Source organism: Limanda limanda, chromosome 11, assembly GCF_963576545.1.
Source record: "Limanda limanda chromosome 11, fLimLim1.1, whole genome shotgun sequence".
In the NCBI taxonomy this organism is placed as follows: Eukaryota; Metazoa; Chordata; class Actinopteri; order Pleuronectiformes; family Pleuronectidae; genus Limanda; species Limanda limanda.
The window spans coordinates 26934324-26957440 of NC_083646.1; the positions used below are offsets into that span (position 1 = coordinate 26934324).

General features: G+C 41.5%; 1 protein-coding gene across 5 annotated transcripts in view; it reads left to right on the forward strand.

The window, feature by feature from the left end:
* The window catches only part of rims2a (regulating synaptic membrane exocytosis 2a), a 124859-nt gene extending 102386 nt beyond the window's left edge, over positions 1–22473 (forward strand). For 2 of the 5 annotated variants that reach the window (XM_061080664.1, XM_061080663.1), the window contains 7 exons: positions 62–228; positions 8239–8483; positions 21194–21335; positions 21532–21644; positions 21794–21895; positions 21989–22128; positions 22270–22473. In XM_061080664.1, the coding sequence (XP_060936647.1) occupies positions 62–228; positions 8239–8483; positions 21194–21335; positions 21532–21644; positions 21794–21895; positions 21989–22128; positions 22270–22473 (1113 nt within the window). Of the gene's footprint in view, positions 1–61; positions 229–791; positions 1023–8238; positions 8484–18491; positions 18637–21193; positions 21336–21531; positions 21645–21793; positions 21896–21988; positions 22129–22269 lie in introns of those variants that run through there. The other 3 variants (XM_061080662.1, XM_061080665.1, XM_061080666.1) reach the window with 3 other exon arrangements.
* The last annotated feature ends 644 nt before the right edge of the window (positions 22474–23117 follow it).

Genomic DNA, 23117 nt, shown 5'->3' on the forward strand with positions numbered 1-23117 from the left:
CGAGTCATCATTAGAATATTAACCTTTAATGTGTGTTGTCTATGTTTTGTACACTCTGCAGCGTTCAGGCAGAGATCCACGGGGCTCCGACAACCTGTCGGCCAAGTCATCGGACAGTGATGTAAGCGACGTGTCCGCTGTGTCGAGAACTAGTAGCGCCTCTCGGTTCAGCAGCACGAGCTACATGTCTGTCCAGTCCGAAAGGCCGCAAGGAAATCGCAAGATCCGGTAGGCTGACATCCACACCAGTGGACAGTTAACTCTGTCTTACTCATTAGACTTCATCGAGCTGTTGTCAGGAATGGACACACCCCCTCAGCCATGAACTCCGCTTTCATGTTGTTGCCACGTCCAGACAATTTCAGCTTTGAAATTGTCTGCACTTGGTTAAAAGAGGAGAGCGCACCCTTTCAGCGCTGTCTGTCATTTTCTCACTGTGGTGAGTTCAGGTTTGGCTCCGTTTTAGAAACATCTGGAACCAAACGGTGGAACTCTACCCCTTCAGGCTGTGGGGGAGGCTGGTCCATATCTGGCAACACAGAAACAGAAAACACATTCCATATTTCTGGGTGTTATCTCATATCAAAGCGGGGGGGAAGAAATACATTTGCATGGCGCCTTGCTGTAAGTCTACATTTCTGTTTTGGGTTATTTTCACTCAGTCTGCTTTTAAACTTGGCTGCACTGTGTCTCTGTGTTTGTCTCTTTTTCTCTTCTTGTGTACATTATTCATTCTTTGTTTGGCTTTCTTTCTGCTTCGCATGTGCTTCTCTCTTTGCTTCTGTTTCAAGGAGCCAGTCTCGGGAGGGGGATGAGCAGTTAGGAGAGGTGCGAGAGGAGGAGAAGGCGAGAGGGGGAGGAGGAGGAGGAGAGGGAGGGAGAAGGGCCAGTAAAGAAGGGAGATTACAGGAAGGGAGGAAAGGAGACGGGGGGAATGTAGACACAGACAAGGAGCATCGGGAGGATTTGGTGGAGACAGAAGAGGACTTGCATCAGAGGAGTGTCTCAGAGATTGACCTCAGGTAACACGTGTGTGGCAGCCTCTAACTGTAGACTCCTACTAACAAACTGTAGCAAAGCAGAGTGTGGTGACTCTCCTCCACCCTTTACCTTCATATTAACACAACTTCAATCCTATTAACCCTTTCCAATACTAAAGTAGAGCAGCATGAGCCGACAACACTTTGTTAACCCATGCAGCCTGTTCACACATAGTGATAAAACAACACAACAACCATTTGAAGAGTAACTTAACACCCTGTGAAAAAAACTCAAATGCTTGAACTGACCTCTCTGCAGTGATGTGCACATGTACTCCAGGTACACGTGTGATGACACCACTTTCAGGCGTGATCTACAAGTGCAACAGAGCACACTTCTGACCACACCAGACTCCAGCCATGAACGGAGCTGGCTGTGGTCAGAGGGGCAAACATTCTCATATCCTGAATCTCTAACCACAGAGGATGACAAAAAACCTGCTTTTCAGTTGGGTTTTAAATTACTTTTCAGGATCAGTTCACCCAAATCAAAGACACAAAAAAAATTCTGTGGGGATAAAGAGGTGGAAGTATAAAATAGAAAGGAATATGAAATAGTTTTTTTTTATTCATGCCATGGTGGGTGCATTAGATCTGACAAATATTTACCCTATCTAAAATACAGAGGAGGAGAAAGAAATTGTGTCTATGGTGCATGAAAAAAGAAAATGTTGTGTTGTTAACGTCTCTGGATGAATGTTAAAGTCACTCATCCAGAGACATCAGTGCGAACAGTGAAAACAGAGAAATGTGTTGACATTCAGGTCTGTGGATTATTCTGACCCACCTGGACACGGTCTCTGGATTGACATTCTGCTTTTGAAAATGACTAAAATCAAACCTAGAAACCTACATTGGCAATATAACTGTGTGTAAGCAGACAGTTCCTTCAGTAGAGGAATGTAACACACACTCAGAGAGTAGTTTGCATCACAAAACTCAGGTCAAACACTATTTGCTGATAGATAACAGGGAGTTAATGCGTTTCTCTTTGGCACTTGAAGCCACACCACATTACAGTGGACTTTCAGTCATTCTTGAAGAGTTTGTCTAGAGTAGCTCAGGGATCAGATTTTCTATTCATATTTCACCTATTGGACTGTTGTATTTCAGTGTGATAAATCATACGGCAGAATGTATAGGTGAAAACCTTTACTGTTTAAGTTGATGCATGCAGAACATTTCTGTTCTAAGACCTTCAGACTATATTTAAAATGACACAATTTCATTGCGGCCACAAGAGACTATATGGTTTCATTTCTGAGCGCCGCTGGACCAGCACAAATAAAAAGTATGTCGAGCAGATTCAAGAACAAAGTGATTTGGAATCCCACAGCAGGATAAAAGCTTAGCTACTACTCCTAATAAGATGACTTCACTATCAAATCACACTCACAGTAGGATCCAAGTTAGCGCATCTTACCATCTTCAGCGCTGATCAACATCTCCTTGGACTTAAGAGAAAACACATTAAGATAAAAGCTGTACCCTCTTATGTGCGATTAAAGCTGCACCAGTGTGTACAGTCTGATTAACAAATTGCATCCCATGTGTGCGGGAGGCCAATGCACACTGTGGAAATGTGAGCCTTCACAGTTTCGACTTGATACAGCAGCGCACAGGTGTCCATTGGTTTGCTCTGAGGCTGCAGTCTGTGTTGCTTTACTGTGTGTCTGTGTGGCTCCCTGCTGGAGTGTTGCATCATTATGTTGTCTGTCAGTCTGTGTCTGTCACACGCTGTCTGAGGTCTGCAACATGTCACCCAAACCTCCCACACTCCTCCAGCCTCTTCACTCTCTCTCCGTAACACCACAGTCCTCATACAAACACTGTCAACCTGCCGTTGATTCACCTTCAGTCAATGGAAACTCTGATTGTTGTGATTGACAATAAAGACTGCTTGAAAATAAATATAGATATATTTAATTTCAGCTGTAGTATTCACATTTCAGTGTATCCACCTTGACTGAAAGTGAACTGGATTATTTCCATTTTAACACACTGACAGCTCCTATCTGTGTGTTTAACCCCAACTCCCTCATGACAGATACAGTATAAAACAAGAATTATGTACTTTCAAAGCATATGTGAGTCATTCTGCTTCTCTGGGACAACAACAGAAACTGAGTCAGTAAAAAGCAGTCTAAAGCATTGTGAATTCGATTTCTCACTCAGATATAGCGAGGATGTGAGCTGCTCACAGTACACAGTAAATAATGAGGCAATTTTCCAAAACCAGTTCAAATATTTTATTTAAAAAAAATGTAGAATGGTAACCTACAAAATAGCTTCATATAAACCAAATTTTCAACAATAACTCAATTTGAATCAACGTTATTTCAAAAAATAGCTGAAACCCAACTATCAGTCACTTCTGATTTTTGATTTGTTGCTGTGTATGAAGTTTTTTGTAGGACATTTCAGCATATACTGTTTTGGCCACACAGGAAAGGGAAAAGAAAGAAATGATATTCATTGCCAAGAAGTAATTTAGTAAGTTACATTACTCACCAGGCTTAAATGAGAAATAAATAAAATCTAGTTTGAAGAACAGTGCACAGACCTGATTCAACCTCAACATTTAAATGTTTAAAAATATTTAATTTTTAAGTGGAAACTACCATTTTTGGTGAGGTCTACGGTATTTTCACATCAGACATCAACAAGAGCTTGTTTTCACACATTTAGTTACAGAGCCAAGCGCCCATTTGTTCTGCCCTCGCTCGAAAATGTGCAAAGCGTCATTTCAGAATATTTCCCTGACCTTCATGCTGCTGCTCAGTAACATGCTCAGACTTTCAAATAAGTCCTACATGCATGGCCGTGTGTATCGAAGCCACAAATCTCAGCTCTATAAAACAGGATAATCAGAGCTCCAGAGTGCAACCATTTTAATTCTAATTCAAATGTCAGACTGAGTATTATTTAGAATTAAAAGGTCATTGCTCTTTGAAACGGTGGACCTACCTTATTATGCTGTGATATTATCATCATATCAGTGGTTTAAAATGGTTTCACAATGAGAGACAATAATACAATTTGTCGCAATAATTTCTGGGACAAAGTATCATCAAACAAATAAGCTATTGAGGCCTACCTTAATATCTTTAATAATACGAGTTAGAGGTTTCCTTCTTCTGTTTACAGCTTTAGTTCTATGAGAATTTCTTTCATATCCAAAAACTGGTATCGCACAATGAAGTATCCTTAAATAATATTAATATTGAATCGAAATTGTTCGCCTAGCCTGAGTTAAGAAATTACCAATATATATGGGAACTGTCAAACAAAAAAGTATAATAGGTGTATTATTGCTGTGCCAAAAGGCGCAGTGAAAAGTTATTCTGGAGCCTTGATATTATTTCTATGGAATGGTAAGACAAGAAGACTTTTATGTCTTTTGTCTTTTGTGTCATTGACTAGGCAGTGTGATATGTAGTGTATGCTCTGTGATAAGATAAGGGACCTCTTTTCTCCACTTTCTGTTATGTAAGCTCTGCCAGTGACGACACACGCATCCGCCTGTACAATGGACCTGAACAGTTAAAATACAGCCTCTGTAGGAGAGTGCAGAGACTGATGCCATAAATAATCAATTGAAAAGTGGGCAAACAGCTGTGTAATGGATAAGATGCTGCCTGCCCCAAATGATAGGAGGTTCAATCATACTCTGGTTATCTATAAGAGCAATGGAGCTGTGGGATTCTGCAGAAATATCCCTGCCAGCTGCAGTTACTTATGACTCATCCCCGATGTATTGAGGTCACAGTGTAAACATACATCTGCACACATTAAACAGGCATGTTCAAACTGGCTTGATGCACGAGCATCATGTGTGTTCTTTGTCATTGGGCGCTTCCTCTGCCCATAGAGATAAATAATCACTCGGCTCAAGGCTGATGTGGCGTCCAGTCTTCTTCAGGACGTAAGGAGCTTTCCATCAGCACTTTTAAATCCCACATCACCTCTCCTCCTCCATGTCTCTCCCCTCTATCCAATAGTGTTGCCCAGGCAACGGCTCATTCATGTGAGGGAGAGTAACGACCGGTGTTTTGAAGGACAGGGGCTGATCCTTACTAAAAGGAAGGAAGGAATGTTTACACTAGTCTCCGCTCCACCCACTCCACTCAACAGCTAGTGCAGTGAATGGAAGAAGTGACATGAATCTGCGTTACCTCTTCAACCTGTGATAACATATCAATATAAGACTCTGACTTTAATGGAAGACTTCACTTCTGCTCACTCCAGTCTCTGAAAGAAAACTTTGTAGCTCTGTTGACAGGCGTGTGCGCATCCTTATGCTGAGGCTGCGGGCATAGTTGCCATGGAAACCTATTTTTTTCTGCCTCACCTGATAAAGACGCAGTGATCCTGTGTGTGAAAGGCGAACAAGAATAGCGGATAAGAGGACAGAAGGCACCTTGCCTGACAGTTTCATACATTGTAGCTCTCATGTTTAACATATTTGTTACTTCTTAGATGCTTAAGTTAATTAGCCCTTTAAGTGTATAAATAAAACTTAGAAGTGAGTCTTAAAACTTCTCTATGTGATCACATATAAAGTGTATATATACAGTATATTTGGCTGATATGAAGCTTCAAAGAAAAATTTACTTGATATCATCAATACAGATGTACAGGACCTTTCCAGGTTTTGTTTTGGAAACATCTTGGCCTGAATGAAAATGCATGGTCTGCAATCTGCATCTGCAACACCGTGTTCTTCAGGCTGGGTTTGGACATTAGAATTCCCAGGAGGGTCCCTGTTTTCCAGGAAGGCACATTTATTAAGCACACTGAAATCGAGTGCCAAGAATGGACAGAGAGGAGAGATACTGTAATGAGAGAAGGTGTGGAGAGAGGCTGGTGTTGATTAATTCCATACAGCTGCTGTCAGTCAAGTCAAAGTTACGTCACTATAACGTTCCATTTTGAACTAGCTGACATTTAGATCTGTCACATGTCCACGCAGGCCAGTCGTCATGCACTGAGAAACGTTCCCAGCAAGAAAATAGATTGCCAGTGTGGATTTGAAAAAACATGATGTTTGTTTAAATATAAGACAAATTAACATTTTAACTTTTACTAGAAGGGCATTTGTCCCTTTGGATGAATCAATGGCATCTTATTTTAGATAATTTAATATGTTCTAAAATATCTCAAAATATTTATTTGACAAGGTGTGAACAAGCTATATGCTGATCCATTATAACCTTAGTGGGAAATAATCTTGTTAAGACAATGTGTCCCTGACCTCTCTCCTGATAATATTGGTGCAAGGAAAGAGGCGGCATTATCTCCCTGTTCCGAGCTGTTGAAATACAGCCTCACTAGAACGATTGTGAAAAGGCATATTTCAATATGTCACCTGAAGCAGATCAGTCCATATGTTGTCTGGAATCAAGACACTTGAAGTCGGCTTCAAAGCTTCTAGGCTGCATTAACTGATCAAAGCCACTAATCCGCAATAAACATTCAATATTTATGGATGTGAATTAAGTTCATGCTGATCCATAACAGATCCTGCTGGTATTAGAACTGGCATAAACACAAGTTTTTCAACGACAGGCTAAGATACAGGGTGGTTGCTTCCTGTCCCAGCACATCTGCCTTACTTCACCACTGGCTGCAAAACAAAACGTGTTATTAACTTGAGAACACGGACCGGGCAATAAATGCCAGGCACAAGGACAGACTGCTGAAGCTGTAGCAAGGGAAGTAGTAACACTTAGATAAAAGACATCACTCACCTTTCCCATCACAGTAGTACAAACTTTTTGCCGACACTTGGAATATCAGAAGTATCTCCTACTTGTTATGCTCGCAATTCTAATACAATGGGGATGGACACTAATGTCTCATGTGTGGCAAAGCAGAGTTTGAAGGAGCCTAATTGAAAAAAATTATGGAATCAACTGTCACAATCCATTTATTCTTCTACAAATTCAGTTAGGGCGTCTCGCCATAAGTTCTCTTCATATGACATTTAACAGTGGAGGTCGGACACTTGAATTACTGAATAGTGGCCTGAGGACATTTCATGTAACTCATCCCATTAGGAATACAGGACCTAAGAAACAGAATTTAATTTGTCTCCTGAAGATAATTTTACTGGCAGAGCTGTAATAAGGCCTTAATATGGCCAATTCCTTTCAAATAGAAGAAACTGTAGAATAATAATCCGGCAGTGTGGTGATGACCCATGTTCAGAGAGGTTGCACAAGAGTGTATATCTTCATGTAAAGAGCATTAGTAGAATAAAACAGCTTTTCTATTATATCGTTATATACCTTTAGCATAAAGTTATTAATAGCATTAAAACAATTGTGGTTCAATATGTAGAATTTATTGAAACTTAAGAAAAACTGTGTTTTGAAATGTCAGAAATAGCTATCTTAAAGATGTTGAGCTTAAGGCAATGAGAGATTGAAAGTTCAATCAGAAGATGGCATCGTTCCATCAAGTGCATGATTAGCTGTTCTGGAGTTCTTCCTAAATATTCAAATGTTGACCATGTTGGCTCAAAATGTAATATTATGCAGAATCGCACCAGCAAAGGGACTAAAGAAGACGGTAGATACAAAGATGTTGATGTAAAAATTAATGATTCCAACATTCAAGAAAGCTTTATAAGGAAAGAAAAGCACACAACACAGTTGTTTGACCTGTGATCCATTTTGACATGTTTACAAGAAAGCTATAGGTCAAAACAGTAAAGATGGAGACCTACCAGGTGCTTCAGTCCGTGCTGATATTTGTTATCTTTTAAAACTCTCAGAAAAGGCCTCAAACATGTTTAGGAAGCACAGCATGCAGTGTTCCCTTACGTTTTGTGTTTGTAAGAATATAATAGAAGTACAATCTTACAGTCAAAAAGTTATAGATAGTAATAGTTCTCATCGTTTTTAGGAGCTAAATACACTGGAATATCTAATGGTTTATCTGATAAACAGTATCTCCACTTTAAGCCAAAACTATACTGTAATATACTGTCATGACATCCTGTACCTGAACTCTGTCCTTTTCTCCTCTTCACCCCACAACCTGCCATCTCCTGTCCCCTTTTCTTTCCTTTATCCATCATCTCTTCTTCCACATCCACTGGCCTCCTCTCTCCTCTGTCCTGTCCTCTCTCCTGTGCCCTGTCTTCTCTCCTCTGTCCTTGCCTGCCCCCCCTATCAATGGTGGTGGCTGACAGTGACTTTGCATCCAAAATGAAAAACAGGCAAATGGGCTCGACAGGCGGGATGAACATCACCAAGAGCACAAGCATCAGTGGCGACATGTGCAACCTGGAGAAGACGGACGGCAGCCAGTCGGACACGGCGGTTGGCACGGTAGGCACTGACGACAAGAAGAGGCGCTCCAGCATTGGTGCCAAAATGCAGGCCATGGTTGGCATGTCGCGCAAGAGCCGGAGCACCTCTCAGCTCAGCCAAACAGGTACGACAGCCATTGAAGAGTGTTCGTATGTGATGAGCATCTGTCGCTGTCGCTGTCGTTTTCTGTCCTAAATGTTGAGTTCTAATGCCGCAGCTCTCTCTTCTCCAGTTCCTTCCTTCCTCCCCATCTTTTTTCTAATCTAGCAGGGACCCCTTTCTGGAGGTCAAGTAAGCAGAAGGGCCTTTTCTCTCTTTTTTTCTAGGAAGCAACTCTCCTGGAAATTCCTCTTTCTCTACCCTGCCTCCATTTCTCTCTTACCTTTCCTATTTCACCATTGCAGTTGTGGTTTGTCATTTCATTTTGGAAAACGTGTTACTGCTGTTGCTGCTTTATTTCTGCCATCGATGTCCTCAGCTGCTTGTAGCTGGTAAAGTGTTGTCACATCTCTCGTGTTGTGATGCTCTCTGTGATTTGTGAATGCACAACGCTACTTCACATGAAGGGTGTGTTTTTGAGTGCATGTGAGAATGCGTGCACATGCAAGAGGTGCGTTGTGTTGGCGTTTTCAAACCTATTTTCCTTTACCTGAATGTAGGAACAAGGATTTTTATGCAGAAAGAGGGCTGTTACTTTTGCTTTCCTACTTTCTTCTCAAAAGTGCTCAGTAACCCTTTTAGAGGGGTTGGCTGCCTCACTTGCTGCCAGACAGTGTGAAGAAAAGAAGAAGCCTAGCAGGTGGTGTGCAGCGATGTTTCTGGCCAACAGATAGGGCTTTGGTCTTTTCATATGAAGTGCCTTTTCATCTCGATCTATTCAACCTTAAAGTGCTCAATAATCACCTCGACCCATCAGCCTGGCGGTGGGACAGAGAGAGATTCATGGAGAAAGACATGTTGGATGAGATGAATACAAGTGGAGCACACACAAGGCAGCTTGAATCCCATAGAGCTATCAATATTTCACTGAATGCCTCTGAGTGCCTCAAGTGGAGTTTGCGAGAGTGTGCATACATCTGCCTTGAGATCTGTATTTGGTTCTGCATGAGCATTAACACTGCCAAGATGCATTCTGCCCTACTTTGTTGTGCACCGTCCTGGGAGGTGCATCGCCGTCTATAAGGGTGCATTCAAAGGATGGCCGACTTGAAGAGGATGTTCAGCACTTTATATACACAGTTTGCAGTTCTTGGCAGCTGAACAGGGGAAGGCACTTTTTGGGAATAACAATTGTATCACGTTGTTTAACTGCCATAAGGAAACCGTACTTTGAACATAGGTCCACAACAGGACTTGACACCGAATGCAAGGAGGCAGAACAAATCAAAATTAACAAGACTTTACAACAGATGGACTTCATATGTATGTGGGCATTCAGCAAAGCATCCAGCAGTCTGTTGACAAATAGCGGTAAACTGTAATAAGACTCTCAAACATAACCAAGACTGGAGCTTGTTGCTGAAACTGATTCATGATTGAGTTCATGTGATTTCAATTCATCATTCACAAAAAAGGACATTAAGCAGTTCAAGCTGGAGGCAGAGTACTGTAACACTTCTGTGACCAAAAAAAAATCAGGGTAATACATTGTCCTATAAGGAAATTCGGTCATTTGCAATGTGGTTGCCAGGGAACAGAGGAGTTTTACTGTTAGTGCTTAATTTATCTGACATTTTACATTGGCTTTAAATTTGACTTAAACAATTAAAAACAATGTTCGCAACAGAATGAAAATGGTGATGAATAAGACTCACACATGATCATTTAGAGGAACTAAAGTGGTCGTCGTGAGCAAGCTGAAGAATCAGGTTGATTTAATACGTTTATTGTCTTCTCCACCATTTAGCATAGCTCAATTCCCTGGTACATTATCTTATTAATTAATTAATTATTAACTCAGGAGAGAGCACATTTAAGTGCTGCAACACAGTCTGACTCAGCTGGAATATATAGTATAACAAAAAAACTTTGCAAGCTCATTGAAAATCAATTTACATATGCTTATCTGCACATGTCTGTGTGACTGGCATCTAAAGACAGACCTGATTTTCTATCTAAAAACTAGTTGCTCAGTAGAACATGAGATACAAAAACATGCTGGTTTCTGAAAACATTATTCTCCAGTATCACTTGAACACACCAGAGTATTGTTCAGGACAGTACCCTTGTTTGACTTCTAGCAGATTTGTGTAGTTGTGCCTGCAGAGAGGTTTGTTGTGTGCGCTGCACTGTGCTGAGCACTCTGCTCCATTTCTTTATGTGAATTATGAGGATTAATTGTGCTCCTTGGTAGGAACGATATAATACGTCTCCACCCACTATATACAATAATAATATCAGGAAAGCAGCTCTTTTAGTCCAATCAAGTATTTATTTGTTCTTTTTGCAACTTATGAGGAATATGAGGGCTCTCTCTTGTTCACAACAGAATTATTATATCCAGAAACCTTTCTGTAGCTCTACTCCATAATAGCCTCTGTTTACCAGTCCTGATGGTGTCCCAGAAAAATAATCGACAGCAAGATTTACAGCTCAGCACCAGCGACTGACTATTAAGGCTGAGGAGGCGAACAGTGCAGGAGATGCAGGAGATTGGGCCTTAATAGGCCTAAATAGGCAAGCCTGCCTGCAGTGATATAGAAATGAGAAAAAGATGGAATCAGTGGGGAGGATTCAGAGTATGTGGTGTAATACGTGGTAATTGAAAAACCCAGCTTCCTGTTACCCTGGGTACAACCTTGACTATTCCATGATTCCTATTACGTTCCACTTTTTGTTACCTTATCCGAAAGAAATTTGCCCTTGGATCAAAAACGACTCTCAGAGCTTGAACTTTGTGAGAGATTGATAAATGGATGCTGGCCTCTGTAACCTGTAAGAACCCTGTCAGATCAGTGTCCTACTTCTTTTCATAAGACAAGAAGAGGTTTGATCAAGGGCTGCTGCCAACACTCGCGCTGTTAGGTAACCGTTCCTACCGTACACACACTACACTGTTCAGCTATTTCATACATGTAGAATTCAAGCATTCAGCATTTACTAGCAGGCTTCCTCTGCCCCGAGAGCTTAATGTCCCCTGGTGAAAGAGAGAGCATACTACCTTTCTCATTAGGCCCACAATATCCAGAATATATACAGGAGAGAGAACAAATCATTGGCTTTCTCTCTGCTCTCTCACCTACACCAGATACTGACGTTGTTTTTGGACCTCCAGTCTTCACACGGACGGTTTTCTTTGTGATAAAATAGCTGAACTTTGATCTTTCAGCCGAGGTAATTTGTCTTCCTGTTGACTTGGGTGCCTATCTCAGCAGCTCTTCCAGTTGCTGAGGCTGCTAATTAATCTCCTAGGGGGCCAGAGCAGACATGCTGCTCTCAGGATGATGTATGAAAAGAACACAGTGGCACAGGTACAAGTGAGGATGAGGGACACGAAAGCCCTGCACTGCTTTCTTCTCATCCTTCTCTCTACCTTACTTAGCCTCTTATTGAGTTCCAACTGATATTTGTCTTGTATTCATCTATCTTCACATCGCTCCTGTGTTCTTCTTCACATTCTCATCTCACCTTCTCATCTCACCTTCACTTCTCCCACAGGATTTAAAGAATAATTTCCTGTCTGTCTTTCCCTCCGCTCCTCCTGTTCTTTTGCGCCAACTCTATTACAACAATCCACAGAGGGACTCGGGCTGTTAATCAGCCTGAGCTCTCTGATGAGCATCTCTGCAGTGACCTTATTATGTGTGGCTATAGTGTTTGAGATGTGCTGCTTTTAGAAGTTTATAATTCTATTATTGGATCCATTGTAATATACCAATGGTGAAGATGGTCAGCATGAGCACGAGTAAACTACATACTGACACTTATAGAAAATTCTTCTGATACTCTTCATAGATTCTTCCCTTTCACAGCTTTTCTCTTGCTGTTGTTGTCCTTGCCCACTGAGGCTGACTGGTTGTTGTATCCAAATATCACAGTGGGTCTGTCACTTAGGACTCCTTTAAAACACATAAACTTTTAATTGCTAACATTTGCAATAATGCCTAGGTCTATTTAGGTCTACTAGGTCTATTCAAGCTGTTGTAGGGAGCTAGTGCATGCACTGGTTCACTCTACACAGTGTAGCATGTTATTTCAAAAGAGGGCTACATTTTTGCAGGGTACGGTATCTGTTCCCATGGTCACCATACATCTTCTCTCAGGCTCTGTGCACCTGGAGCAGAATCAGCACTGTATAATCATATGGAGTGAAAACAATATCTCAGTCAGAGTAAGGTTTCAGAGTTAAAAAGAAAACGCCTAAAAAAGATGATACACATCTTAAGATAGTCTCAGTCTAAGTAAATAGGTAGATGTAAAATAAAAAATTGTCGGAATGGTGCATTTATCTGATAAGTTACATGTGTGGAGACAAGTATCCTCTTTAGATACCTCACTCTGCAAATTATTGAAGGACTTTCCATTAGAATCACAAGTCTCTCCGAGACTGCTCAGTCTTTATCTTTTGTAAGTGCCACATTAATCACTGTTGACTTAGTTTATTCACAAGCTAGGATGTGACTGTCAGATTTGGTGGTCTAAATAAATTGTTTTCACACCGAGCGCAGCACATAGTGTGTCTCCTAGCAGGCAGTGTACTTTGTGTAATCCAAGAAATTAACCAATGTTCTTGTTTTGAATACGATTTTGATGTAATTATGCTTGAGCATAAATTAGCTGTCATACAACTCAAGTGTACAGATCTGTGTATGTATAACAGTATGACAGCAGGCTGTGGACATCACAAGGAAGTATAAACCTTTGTCCTGATGCTGTTGCTCTCATTGCCACTTGACACAAACTATATTCTTATTGGGGTGCTATTGACAGGGAAGTGTACTTGACACAGATAGGAGCACAAGACATTCTCTGAATAAAATCTGTTTTTAAAATTATGATTATACTGATTGTTACACTCATATTTTCTATCTAACATGTTAAAATGCATAATAATAGCAGGTCACAGCCACCATGCTCCATGAGGGATGAAACATGCTCACATATTAATAGCTTCATCTGAAACCTTCTTTAAGAGTTTCTTTATGAAAATACATATTTTGGGATTTAATATATGGTCAGCATCTCAATGAGCTCATCTTAAAAGCTGTTGATTCCTCGTATCAACCCTGCCATGCTCCACCAGCTGCTCGCTGTGTGTATGCCTGCAGAGGGACTCATCTTCCTCAGCCATATGTCTCCTCTGCCTGAGTCTGAGGCTTGGACACAGTTAAGGATACACTTCTTGCATCCCATCTAAATTGGACTAAAAATGAACTTCCACCCTGTATTTTTAGGTTTTTAACTGCTACTAGAATTACTGAATTAGACTTCCTCTTCGAATTGTGTGTTCAAGCACTCCGCCATAACTGTCCGTCAAAGAGGAAGCCTGATGAGATGTGCGCTTGAAAAACACTGTGGTCAGTTTAGTCATGGAGCGTGATGTGTTTGTTTTTCATGAGGTTGGTCAAAACCTGCTCATTTCCTCTTTCAAGTAGGCGATGTATTCATGCTTTGGTGACATGTTTGTTTTGCAATTTCCACACACAGGGGAAGTATTTATGTATCACACTAGTTTGTTGGGGCTGGATTGATGTCAGCAGTTTGTATCATGATTTTTCGTACACATCAGTGTTTAGATGCCCTTTCTCTTTCTCTCGTTAGCCCTCCATCTGTTGTAGCCTCAGTGTTTGCACTACTGAGTCGAGGGAAGCAGCCAGGGGGGACGCACTGTTCCAACTGCTTCACCGCCCACATTTCATGTTTCAAATATGCCTCTCCTTCCTCACACCTTCCACTGAAGGTGTGAACCCTTTCTGTGGAGGTGTGAAGTGAATGGCAGGACATAGTGTGTCTACATGTTCGGGTGTTAAGTCTTTTATTGTGTATATAAAACAGGAGCTGTCACATCATCAAGATTGATTCTTACTTCTGTGCTTTCAGTTGGATTTCATTTACAAACAGAATTTGAACATTCACTAAAAAGATGTGTCTATGTGTCTTGCAGAAGATGTATGTAGTGCTAAAACAGTGTGTTTTTAAATAAAAAGTCTGATTATTAGACTTTATGCTGCCTTATAGCACCAAACACAATAGTAATATTAATGGTCTGTTGTGATATTATTCTCTGTAGTGGCAGAGCTAGACAGAGGAAGGGACTTGAACACAAGCAGGATTTCAAATGTTCGGAAGAAGATAACTATGCTAACACATTAGCCGTAACAACTTTATAATGCAGTTTTATGACTTGACTGTGTTAATTGTTTAGTGGATAAAAAGTGGTGGTTAGCATGAAGGTTGCCAGTTTGAATTCCAGTTCAGGCAGGTGTTGTTTTGTGTAGCTTGCATGTTCTCCCTGTGTTTACTCCAGCTCTCTCTCATAGTCCAAAGACATGCTATTTGGGGTCAATTTAATTGGACACTCTAAATGGACCAGAGGTGTGAGAGTGAATGATAGTTGATATGGTGGCCCTGTACACTGACAACCTGGATGTACCCTGCCTCTGATCCACTGTCAGCTGGTCCAGCTCCCCCAGCAACCCTTAGGCTTAAAGGATAAGCCGTATAGATAATTAATTAATGGAAATGTAACCCTTATTTTAGTTTTACACCTTATTTCAAATTAAAGCAATTTCACCTAAGTCCTCTCGTCATATTTGACACACAAGATAGGAAATAACACTTCCAGACGACAGGACTGGTCTTCATCAAGGTATAGGCTGCAGGGAATGTAAACCGAGGGATGAGAAAGTGTTTGCCTGCGTTTGCGCTGTACTGGTGTGTGTCCAGGTTTCCAGGTATTTAAGTGCCTGTAAGTGTGTGTTTGCCTACATCCGTGCGTGTGACTGCCAGGGTTAGAGCCCTCCATTAAGCTGTGTTTACTGTGTGTTGCACCAGACTCACCGTCTGACGCTTGGTCCGGCCTGCTCTCATCAATTAGAAAGACTTCCGAGGGCCTGAGTCTGTGATCCTGCCGACTGCCAGGCACGTCTTCCATAGGACTTCTGGGACATGACACTCTTTTTGTTGTTGTAGTAAAATTGATGAGATTCTTCACATTCCTGCCTTCTGAGGTGCCTGGGACTTCCAGTCGTGTTGTCATTGTCATGTAGGTTTGTCATAGTTTGGAGGGAGACCAGGTACTATTGCACAGCTTTAGTAATGTTAATCGGTACTAGCCATGCTGTTATGAAATCAGAGTAACTTCATCACCTAAAATGGAGATTCTCTACTACAAGGATCTCAAGACAAGAGTTGTAATGAGTTCAAAGATTAAAGGAAAAGATAATGACTCGTAAACTCACATGACATCACATTTTTCATCTCACTAGTAACTCCCTGACGTAAACGACCTGATTTGGGTTACTGACGTGACACGCTTTCTATAAAGAGATGCATGTGCTTATGAAGAGACCTTGACTCTTATTTTCTTTGGGCACCATTTTGAACTTGTTTAATAAACTCTAATCTTTAAAGAGTAGATTTTAATGTTGCTGATAAAGTTTGGTATTATATGAGGCAAATGCAAGATTTATCATCGAGTTCATGTGAGGTTCCAACTCTGTTTTATGAGTTCATAAACATATGACTGTAATTGAGTGTCTTGTTTTTCACTGGATGTGCCAGGTGTAGTTTGTGTCTGACAGTGACAAAGTATTGAGATACCGCTCTTTCTCGCTGTTCGCTGTGCAGTGGGTTGATGGTTAAGAATAAATGAGGCCATAGGTTGGAAAGTTGAAATAAGCCACATATTCAGAATGTGTTGTCAGAGTGACTGCCATGTACTGCGCCAGTGAAATTACACATTGGCTTTGACTAAGATAGAGAAGAGATGAAAAAAATCATAACTTTCTTTGATAATGAATTTCTAATGACTTTGATAATTGTAGCCTGGCATTGTGCCACCTCAGAACATCGACCAATTCAATTCTAATCCTACCATCATTTAACAAAGAGAAGTTTTGTTATCTGAGGAGTCCAGTAAAAGACACATTATAGAGATGAGGTGATGATTAAGAGTTAAGAATCTACAATATTGTTAACTGATTTATTATCAATACATTAGTTCAGTTTATAGGTTAAGTCAATGTGTTTTGTGGAACATTATAAAGATTTACGTTACAAAACATTCATTCAAGGTCGTTCTTGTTGCAACTGTAATTATAATATCTTTTATTTTTTATGACCCCCTTCTGCTGTGAGGATAATTGTCAGTTTTCAGCTTTCACTGTAGCTGATGAAGAGAAGTTCACATTTCATGCATGATTTGTGTGTTACAAAGTATAAATAGTGGATGGACAGTATGTATTCATTTTTGTGCTTAAACATTTTGCTGCACCTTCCATGTACAAATCAAAGTGTACAGTAATGCTCACAGCCTTGTGAGGCCTTGGTTGGGCAATGTTTTATAAGCTAGAGCCATATATATATATATATATATATATATATATATATATATATATATATATTGCTTGATTAAAAAGATTAGAGGTCACCAAATCATCAAAACTAGGTTGCTTTATCTCCTCAGAAGGTAAATGTCTGTACAAAAGTTCTACCATGCAGCTTGTATGTACACAACAGTACACAATGCTCTCAAAGACAGAACTTCTTTAACTGACCTACGTATTTGATTCATTCATGTCATGTTTAGAATTAACAGAAATTTTAATTATTTAGAAAACTCTGAGGAAACTCTGAGAACACTCATTAAAACTGACCCAATTGGTTGGATTTGTAACTGGACATGGCCATGCATTAGAGTGTCTCCTTCCTGGAAGTAGGTTGCAGCCTTTCATAGATGTGAACTTTTGTCTCAGTGCTAACACCACAGGGAGCTTGCTATATTTATCATAGTGCAGAGAAGCACATTATTGTCTTGTGCTGTGCCTATTCTGCCACATACATATCCAGAACAAAGGCTCCACAGTTGGCTCTCTAGCTACATTTCCCAGCAGCATAGTTTCACAAGATTTTTTTACCAAGCTGCGGTGGTGACACTCACCAGAAGTTTACTTTGAAGTGAAGCTATACATTTGCTGTATGCATTAACCCGTCATTCGCCAGTAGAGGGTTCAGAAGTATTTCAGGGACCACCGGTGAAGAAATCTTTTCTCTGAGGACTGCTTCTTTGTTTCGGCTCTGGACTATTTTCAACCTCAGGCGTCCACAAATAGTCAAAATTTAGTGAAAAATGTTATCATTTAGGTTTGATATTGACTTAAACAAAGAGCCGTCTGGATTGATTGATAGTGTGTTTTGTGAAAGATACAGCTGCGTACCAGAATATGTGACAATGATCATCCTCTTGATTCTTTCACTCTCAGCAACTGTTAATACACACCGACACAACACAGCTGCGATACTGACGTGATGGAGGGAAGAAAACTAAAGTAGCTCTTTTGAGTGTGAGTATGACAGGTGAATTTCGAGCGACCACCTTGTAGCTGAAGCCCTGTCAGAGAGAAGCAGGGCGGCTGGCAGACCTAATAACAACTTGTTTCCACTGTAGCCTGTGGATAAGATGAGTAGACAGAGCAATGATGGGACAGAGGATGGAGAGAAGAGGGGAAAAAACGGGATAAATGGCACAAAAAAAGAAAAGCTGAATGGTGAGGAACAGACTGGGGGGGGGCTCAGTATCTCTGGGTAGAGCTTGTTCACCCGCAGAGCCAGCTGAGATGCGCCTGAGCAGCCTGACTCTGTGATTGGTAGAGCGCAATGCAGCTCTCTCCCCTCCCCCCTCCCTGAAAAAGAGGTGCAGCAGAAACGTCAGAACCAGACAGCACAAGACTCAGCAGCTGAAGCCACATTTCTCTGTAGCTCGCTGTAAGATGCAGTCTCCAGAGCAACTAGGGACGAACTAGATTAGAACACAGACCTGATCTCCTGCAGCGTAGCAGCATCCTCTACTAGGAATCTATCAAATTCAATCAGTTTAGAATTTCAAGTCATATTTGGCTTTTAGATCTTCATCTACAAGCTGACGTCTAGTGGATTCAATTCACCGCATTGAGGAAATCGGCTGTGGGTCATCATGGGCAGGCAGGGGCATGATTCCTCTGCTCCGGCTCCAGGGATGCGCATCCAACGCTCCCAGAGCAAGATGAGCCTGTCAGCATCGTTTGAAGCGCTGGCTGTCTATTTCCCCTGCATGAACTCCTTCGATGAGGAGGACGGAGGTAAGATGACAACCAGGGAAATGTCCCAGCCTCGGCCCCTGGCTGGAGGCAGCAGTGCTGGTTAAACTGAGGGATGGCAGTGAGGGGGGAGATGCAGAGCGGATGATTATGCAGGGATTTGAAAGATGTTAGTTTAATTAGGATGGAAGCACAGTTCAGTGTGGATCATGTGAAGCTTGAGCTGTGTGACACTGGAACTGAAGCCGATTTGTTGTGAAAGAGCAGTAGTGCTTCTGTTTTTGTTACTGTTGCTAGTGATATTGTTCTGTGACATGCTACTTGTGTTTGTCTAACCAATCTGTTATATGCCCTTGATGAGTTTAAAATATGACACTGTACATGGCAAGAACAATCATTTTGAAACTGCAATGAATTATTGTTTTGTACTTCAATGTAGTGTTCATTTATCTTATGACCACAACATTGTTGTCACTTGGCCAGTGGCGTGGACGCCTTTTGTATGTTAACTAAATATTAACACCTCCCAAGATGAATCCCTTCTTATTGTATAAGGGTGTCTTTACAAAAAAAGAGTTCACAGATTTGCAGTGTAGAAGATTTTATATCTTTATCTATCTGCATATTTTCCCCAAAGCTCACCACCTTTATTTAGCAACAACCTCAAGCTCACTTGTCCTCACACTTCTTGTGTTGGCAGCCGAGCAGCTCCACCAGACTCTTGTCATTGTCTTGTCCTGTCTGGCAGAGCTGATATTTGAGGGCAATGACCCTTTCTGGCCTTCAGCCAGTTTAGACAACTTTTAGTCGACTGCTGCTTCAGGCTCGCAAGATAATTTCAAAGTGCTCCCTGCCACAATCTACAACCAGTGGTGATGATGTCTCTTAGTCTCTGAGTCTCTGACACATGCCTCATCTGCCAGTACTTTAGATTCAGGGGTCTTTGTCGATAAAGTAGATATGTGTGTGATATATATTTTCAGATTTCCGGCTTTTAATTCAAAATCAATACCATGGTCTGTTTGTGTTTTGGTCTATTACGGTGTCTTTGATCATAAGCTGTTATTTTCATGAGGTTCATTGATATTATAATAACAGGGCTGCTTATCAGTGATTTCAATCGGCAGCTTGTGTCAATTTATGAGTATACTTGTCATAAATTCAGCCACAAAGCCGGAAGAGTGGTGTATTACCTTGAAAATGGATGGTTTCAGTGTTCATTGATAACATCTGACTCGCCACTGATGAGCTGTGTTCTGCTGCAGACGTAGGAGACAACCTCTGTGGCTGCTTCTCCTATTGTTATGTGTGTACAGCCGGAAGAGGAGGCGGAGGACAGCTGAATAGCTGAGATTTCATGGCTGAAAAGGCTTCATGTCTGTTTATGCCTGTGTGAGATAGGACACAGGGTCACCTCTCATCTCCTCAGCACCTCCCCTGACAAGACAAGCAGGGAGAGTGAAGACAACAGGCGATAAGAGAGGGCCCTTGATGATCCTGGAGTAGTATTGATGTAGTCCTAACATGATTCATTCACTCAAACTGGGGAATTAGAGGTAAAACGTTTATAAGATCTGAGAATTAACAGCTGATTGTTCATCTTTACTTTGTACCTGAAGGTTGAACTGAAGGTTGAACTGAGGGCAACTCAGCGTTATTAATTTGGTCTGGCTTTGCAGTGATTACCTGACATCTGGGAAATAACCTGATGCCCTCATGTCGCATTCATTTGAATACAGATGAGAAATACAAAATGTCTTAGCTGTAATAGATGCAATAATAGTTAGTAATGTTTGGATAATTACTCTTTTGCTTGCTCTGTGGTCATGCACATCATTTTATGTTTTTAAACTTGTAATCGTCTCAGCTGCTAATACACCTTATCAGCAGAACTTAATGGACTAATTTGAAATGAAATATCTAGTACACACTATACTAGTCTGTAGTTTTTGAGCAAACCTACATTTGCATCTTTGTGAGAACTTGCTCGATCCTCAGAGTGAAGACTGAATTTTTTAACACCTTTCTTATTGGAATATAAAAAAGTGAAGCTGCCTGTTGTGTTGTGTGTATGCTTATCACAGGTGTTTGTGGACTAGTGAAGCATTCATACTATACTTCTTCGTGGTAATGTCTTCCAAAGGCTCATAGCCACATGGTCCATGAGGCTGGGTGGAGGGGAGCAGCCACAGAGCTAAAGGGGGAAGTCAGCTGTGATGAATGTGGACTCACCATGGTTCCTACAGGACCCATGTAGACAGTCAGTAGTACTGACCCGAGGAGGTCTGTACAGATAAACAAAGAGCCACAGTCTTTAGAGTTTGTTGAGTTAGTGACCTTGTTTGACTGTCACAGTGAATGATCCTTCCCAGAATAACCAATCATCGTTTCTTAGTGCGGGATGAATTGTAATTCAGATTGTCCCTGGTGTTTTGTTTTCCCTGTCAAATGATTGAGGCGGCTGGGCCAAAAAAAAAAAAACGGTGAATGCAGCTCGATGCATGAGTCACAAAGGGATTCAATTTCATGGATTGACAGTCTATATCCCTCTTTCTCCCCCTCCCTCCCTCTTTGTTTGCATGTGTCAATCTGTTTGAAGAAGCAGGAGGTAAGAAGTTGCGCAGCACTATCCAGAGGAGTACAGAGACGGGCCTGGCGGTGGAGATGAGGAGCAGAATGACTCGGCAGGCCAGCCGGGAGTCCACTGACGGCAGCATGAACAGCTACAGCTCCGAGGGAAAGTAAGGAGCTGGGCACTCTGAGGACAATATAAATACAGCTACTCACTGGGAGCACATACACAATATGTCTTCGCTTTGTCTAAGCCTCCTGACATTTAATAAGCTGCAGCCACCTGCTAGCCCTAAAGCAGTGCCTTTAATATACATGAAAAGACTCTATCTCTGTGGTAATCATGTGTGTGTTCCTCCATTTCAGTCTCATCTTCCCTGGTGTGCGGCTCTCCTCAGAAGCCCAGTTCAGTGACTTCCTTGATGGTCTGGGTCCGGCCCAGCTGGTTGGACGTCAAACATTGGCCACTCCACCTATGGGTGAGAACACAAATCTCTTTATTTCACTGATTTTACTTGAAAGCTTGTCAATCCTTGGAATCTCTTTGCACTTTGATCTGTAAATGCTAGATAGGTGATGTGTTCCCTTATCTACTGTACATTTATTATACATTATACTTGTTGTCCAGGTGACATCCAGATCGGCATGGTGGATAAGAAAGGAGCACTGGAGGTGGAGGTCATCAGAGCCCGTGGCCTTGTGGGAAAACAAGGTTCCAAGTCACTGCCAGGTAATTTAAGCTCTGACAGTATGATTATTCCAGGCAATATCAATCATCAAGAATAATGGCTAATACAAGTTGTGACACTTCCTCTCCTCTCAGCACCGTATGTAAAGGTCTACCTTTTGGAAAACGGAGTCTGCATAGCCAAAAAGAAAACAAAAGTAGCAAGAAAAACCTTGGATCCTCTTTACCAGCAGCCACTGCCGTTTGAGGAGAGTCCGGGAGGGAAGGTTTTACAGGTAAGAGAGTATTTCTTTATACATTGAGGTCTTACAGAAATGAAATCGGAAACTCAGAGTCAATTTAAAAATAACAACCTTTTTTCACGCTGTCTGAACTTTGAGTAAAGCTGAGTTTTTTTTCCTGTGTTCTTCGTGCAGGTCATCGTATGGGGGGACTATGGACGTATGGACCATAAATCATTCATGGGAGCAGTTCAGATACTGTTAGATGAGCTGGACCTGTCCAACATGGTGATTGGCTGGTTCAAGCTCTTTCCTCCTTCCTCACTGGTGGACCCTACTCTGGCCCCACTGACAAGAAGAGCTTCCCAATCCTCACTGGACAGTTTCTCTCGATCATAGCAGCGTGTGGACTGATAGCGTTGTTGTAGCAGCCGGTGTTGCGATTGCAGGTCACGCCCCCCTAGTTACACTGCATGCTTGATGTTGTGTCTTCTGAGCCTGTTTCTAGGGGTGCAAACGTGATCCTGTGTTTTGAGCAAAAGCGTTGCGCACATTGTGCACTTGGCGAAGCGTGTTGCAAACGCCTGGTGGCCGGGATTGCCAGGTGTTGTTGTTGTTGTTTGGAGGAAGCTGGAATGAACTCCTTAGCACGAGGAATCTGTCAGTTCCAGGTTTTCATCCAATTCGAAGCCATGGGGGTCAGTTCTGGGAACCGCTAAATGAGTTCTACAGAAGCCCTTTTCGAATGAAAAATAAAAGTTGTGCTTTGAATTTTTTTTTTTTCTTTTTTTTTTTTTCTTTAAATGTCTATGTAATTGTATCTGAAGGGGTGATAGTGTTTCTAATCAGATGCTTGGTCACGCCACGCCAACAGACCTAGCTGTGTAGATGGAGTTGTGGAGACCATCACTTTGGGTGAGGTGTGTCCCAGCTTATATGCACACTCCCAAACCCGAAAGAAATGCTTGACATACTCAAGGTTTATGTACTGAATCAAACTGTACTGGTAAATCACCAGAAAGACAGTAAATCAGAGGCAATAT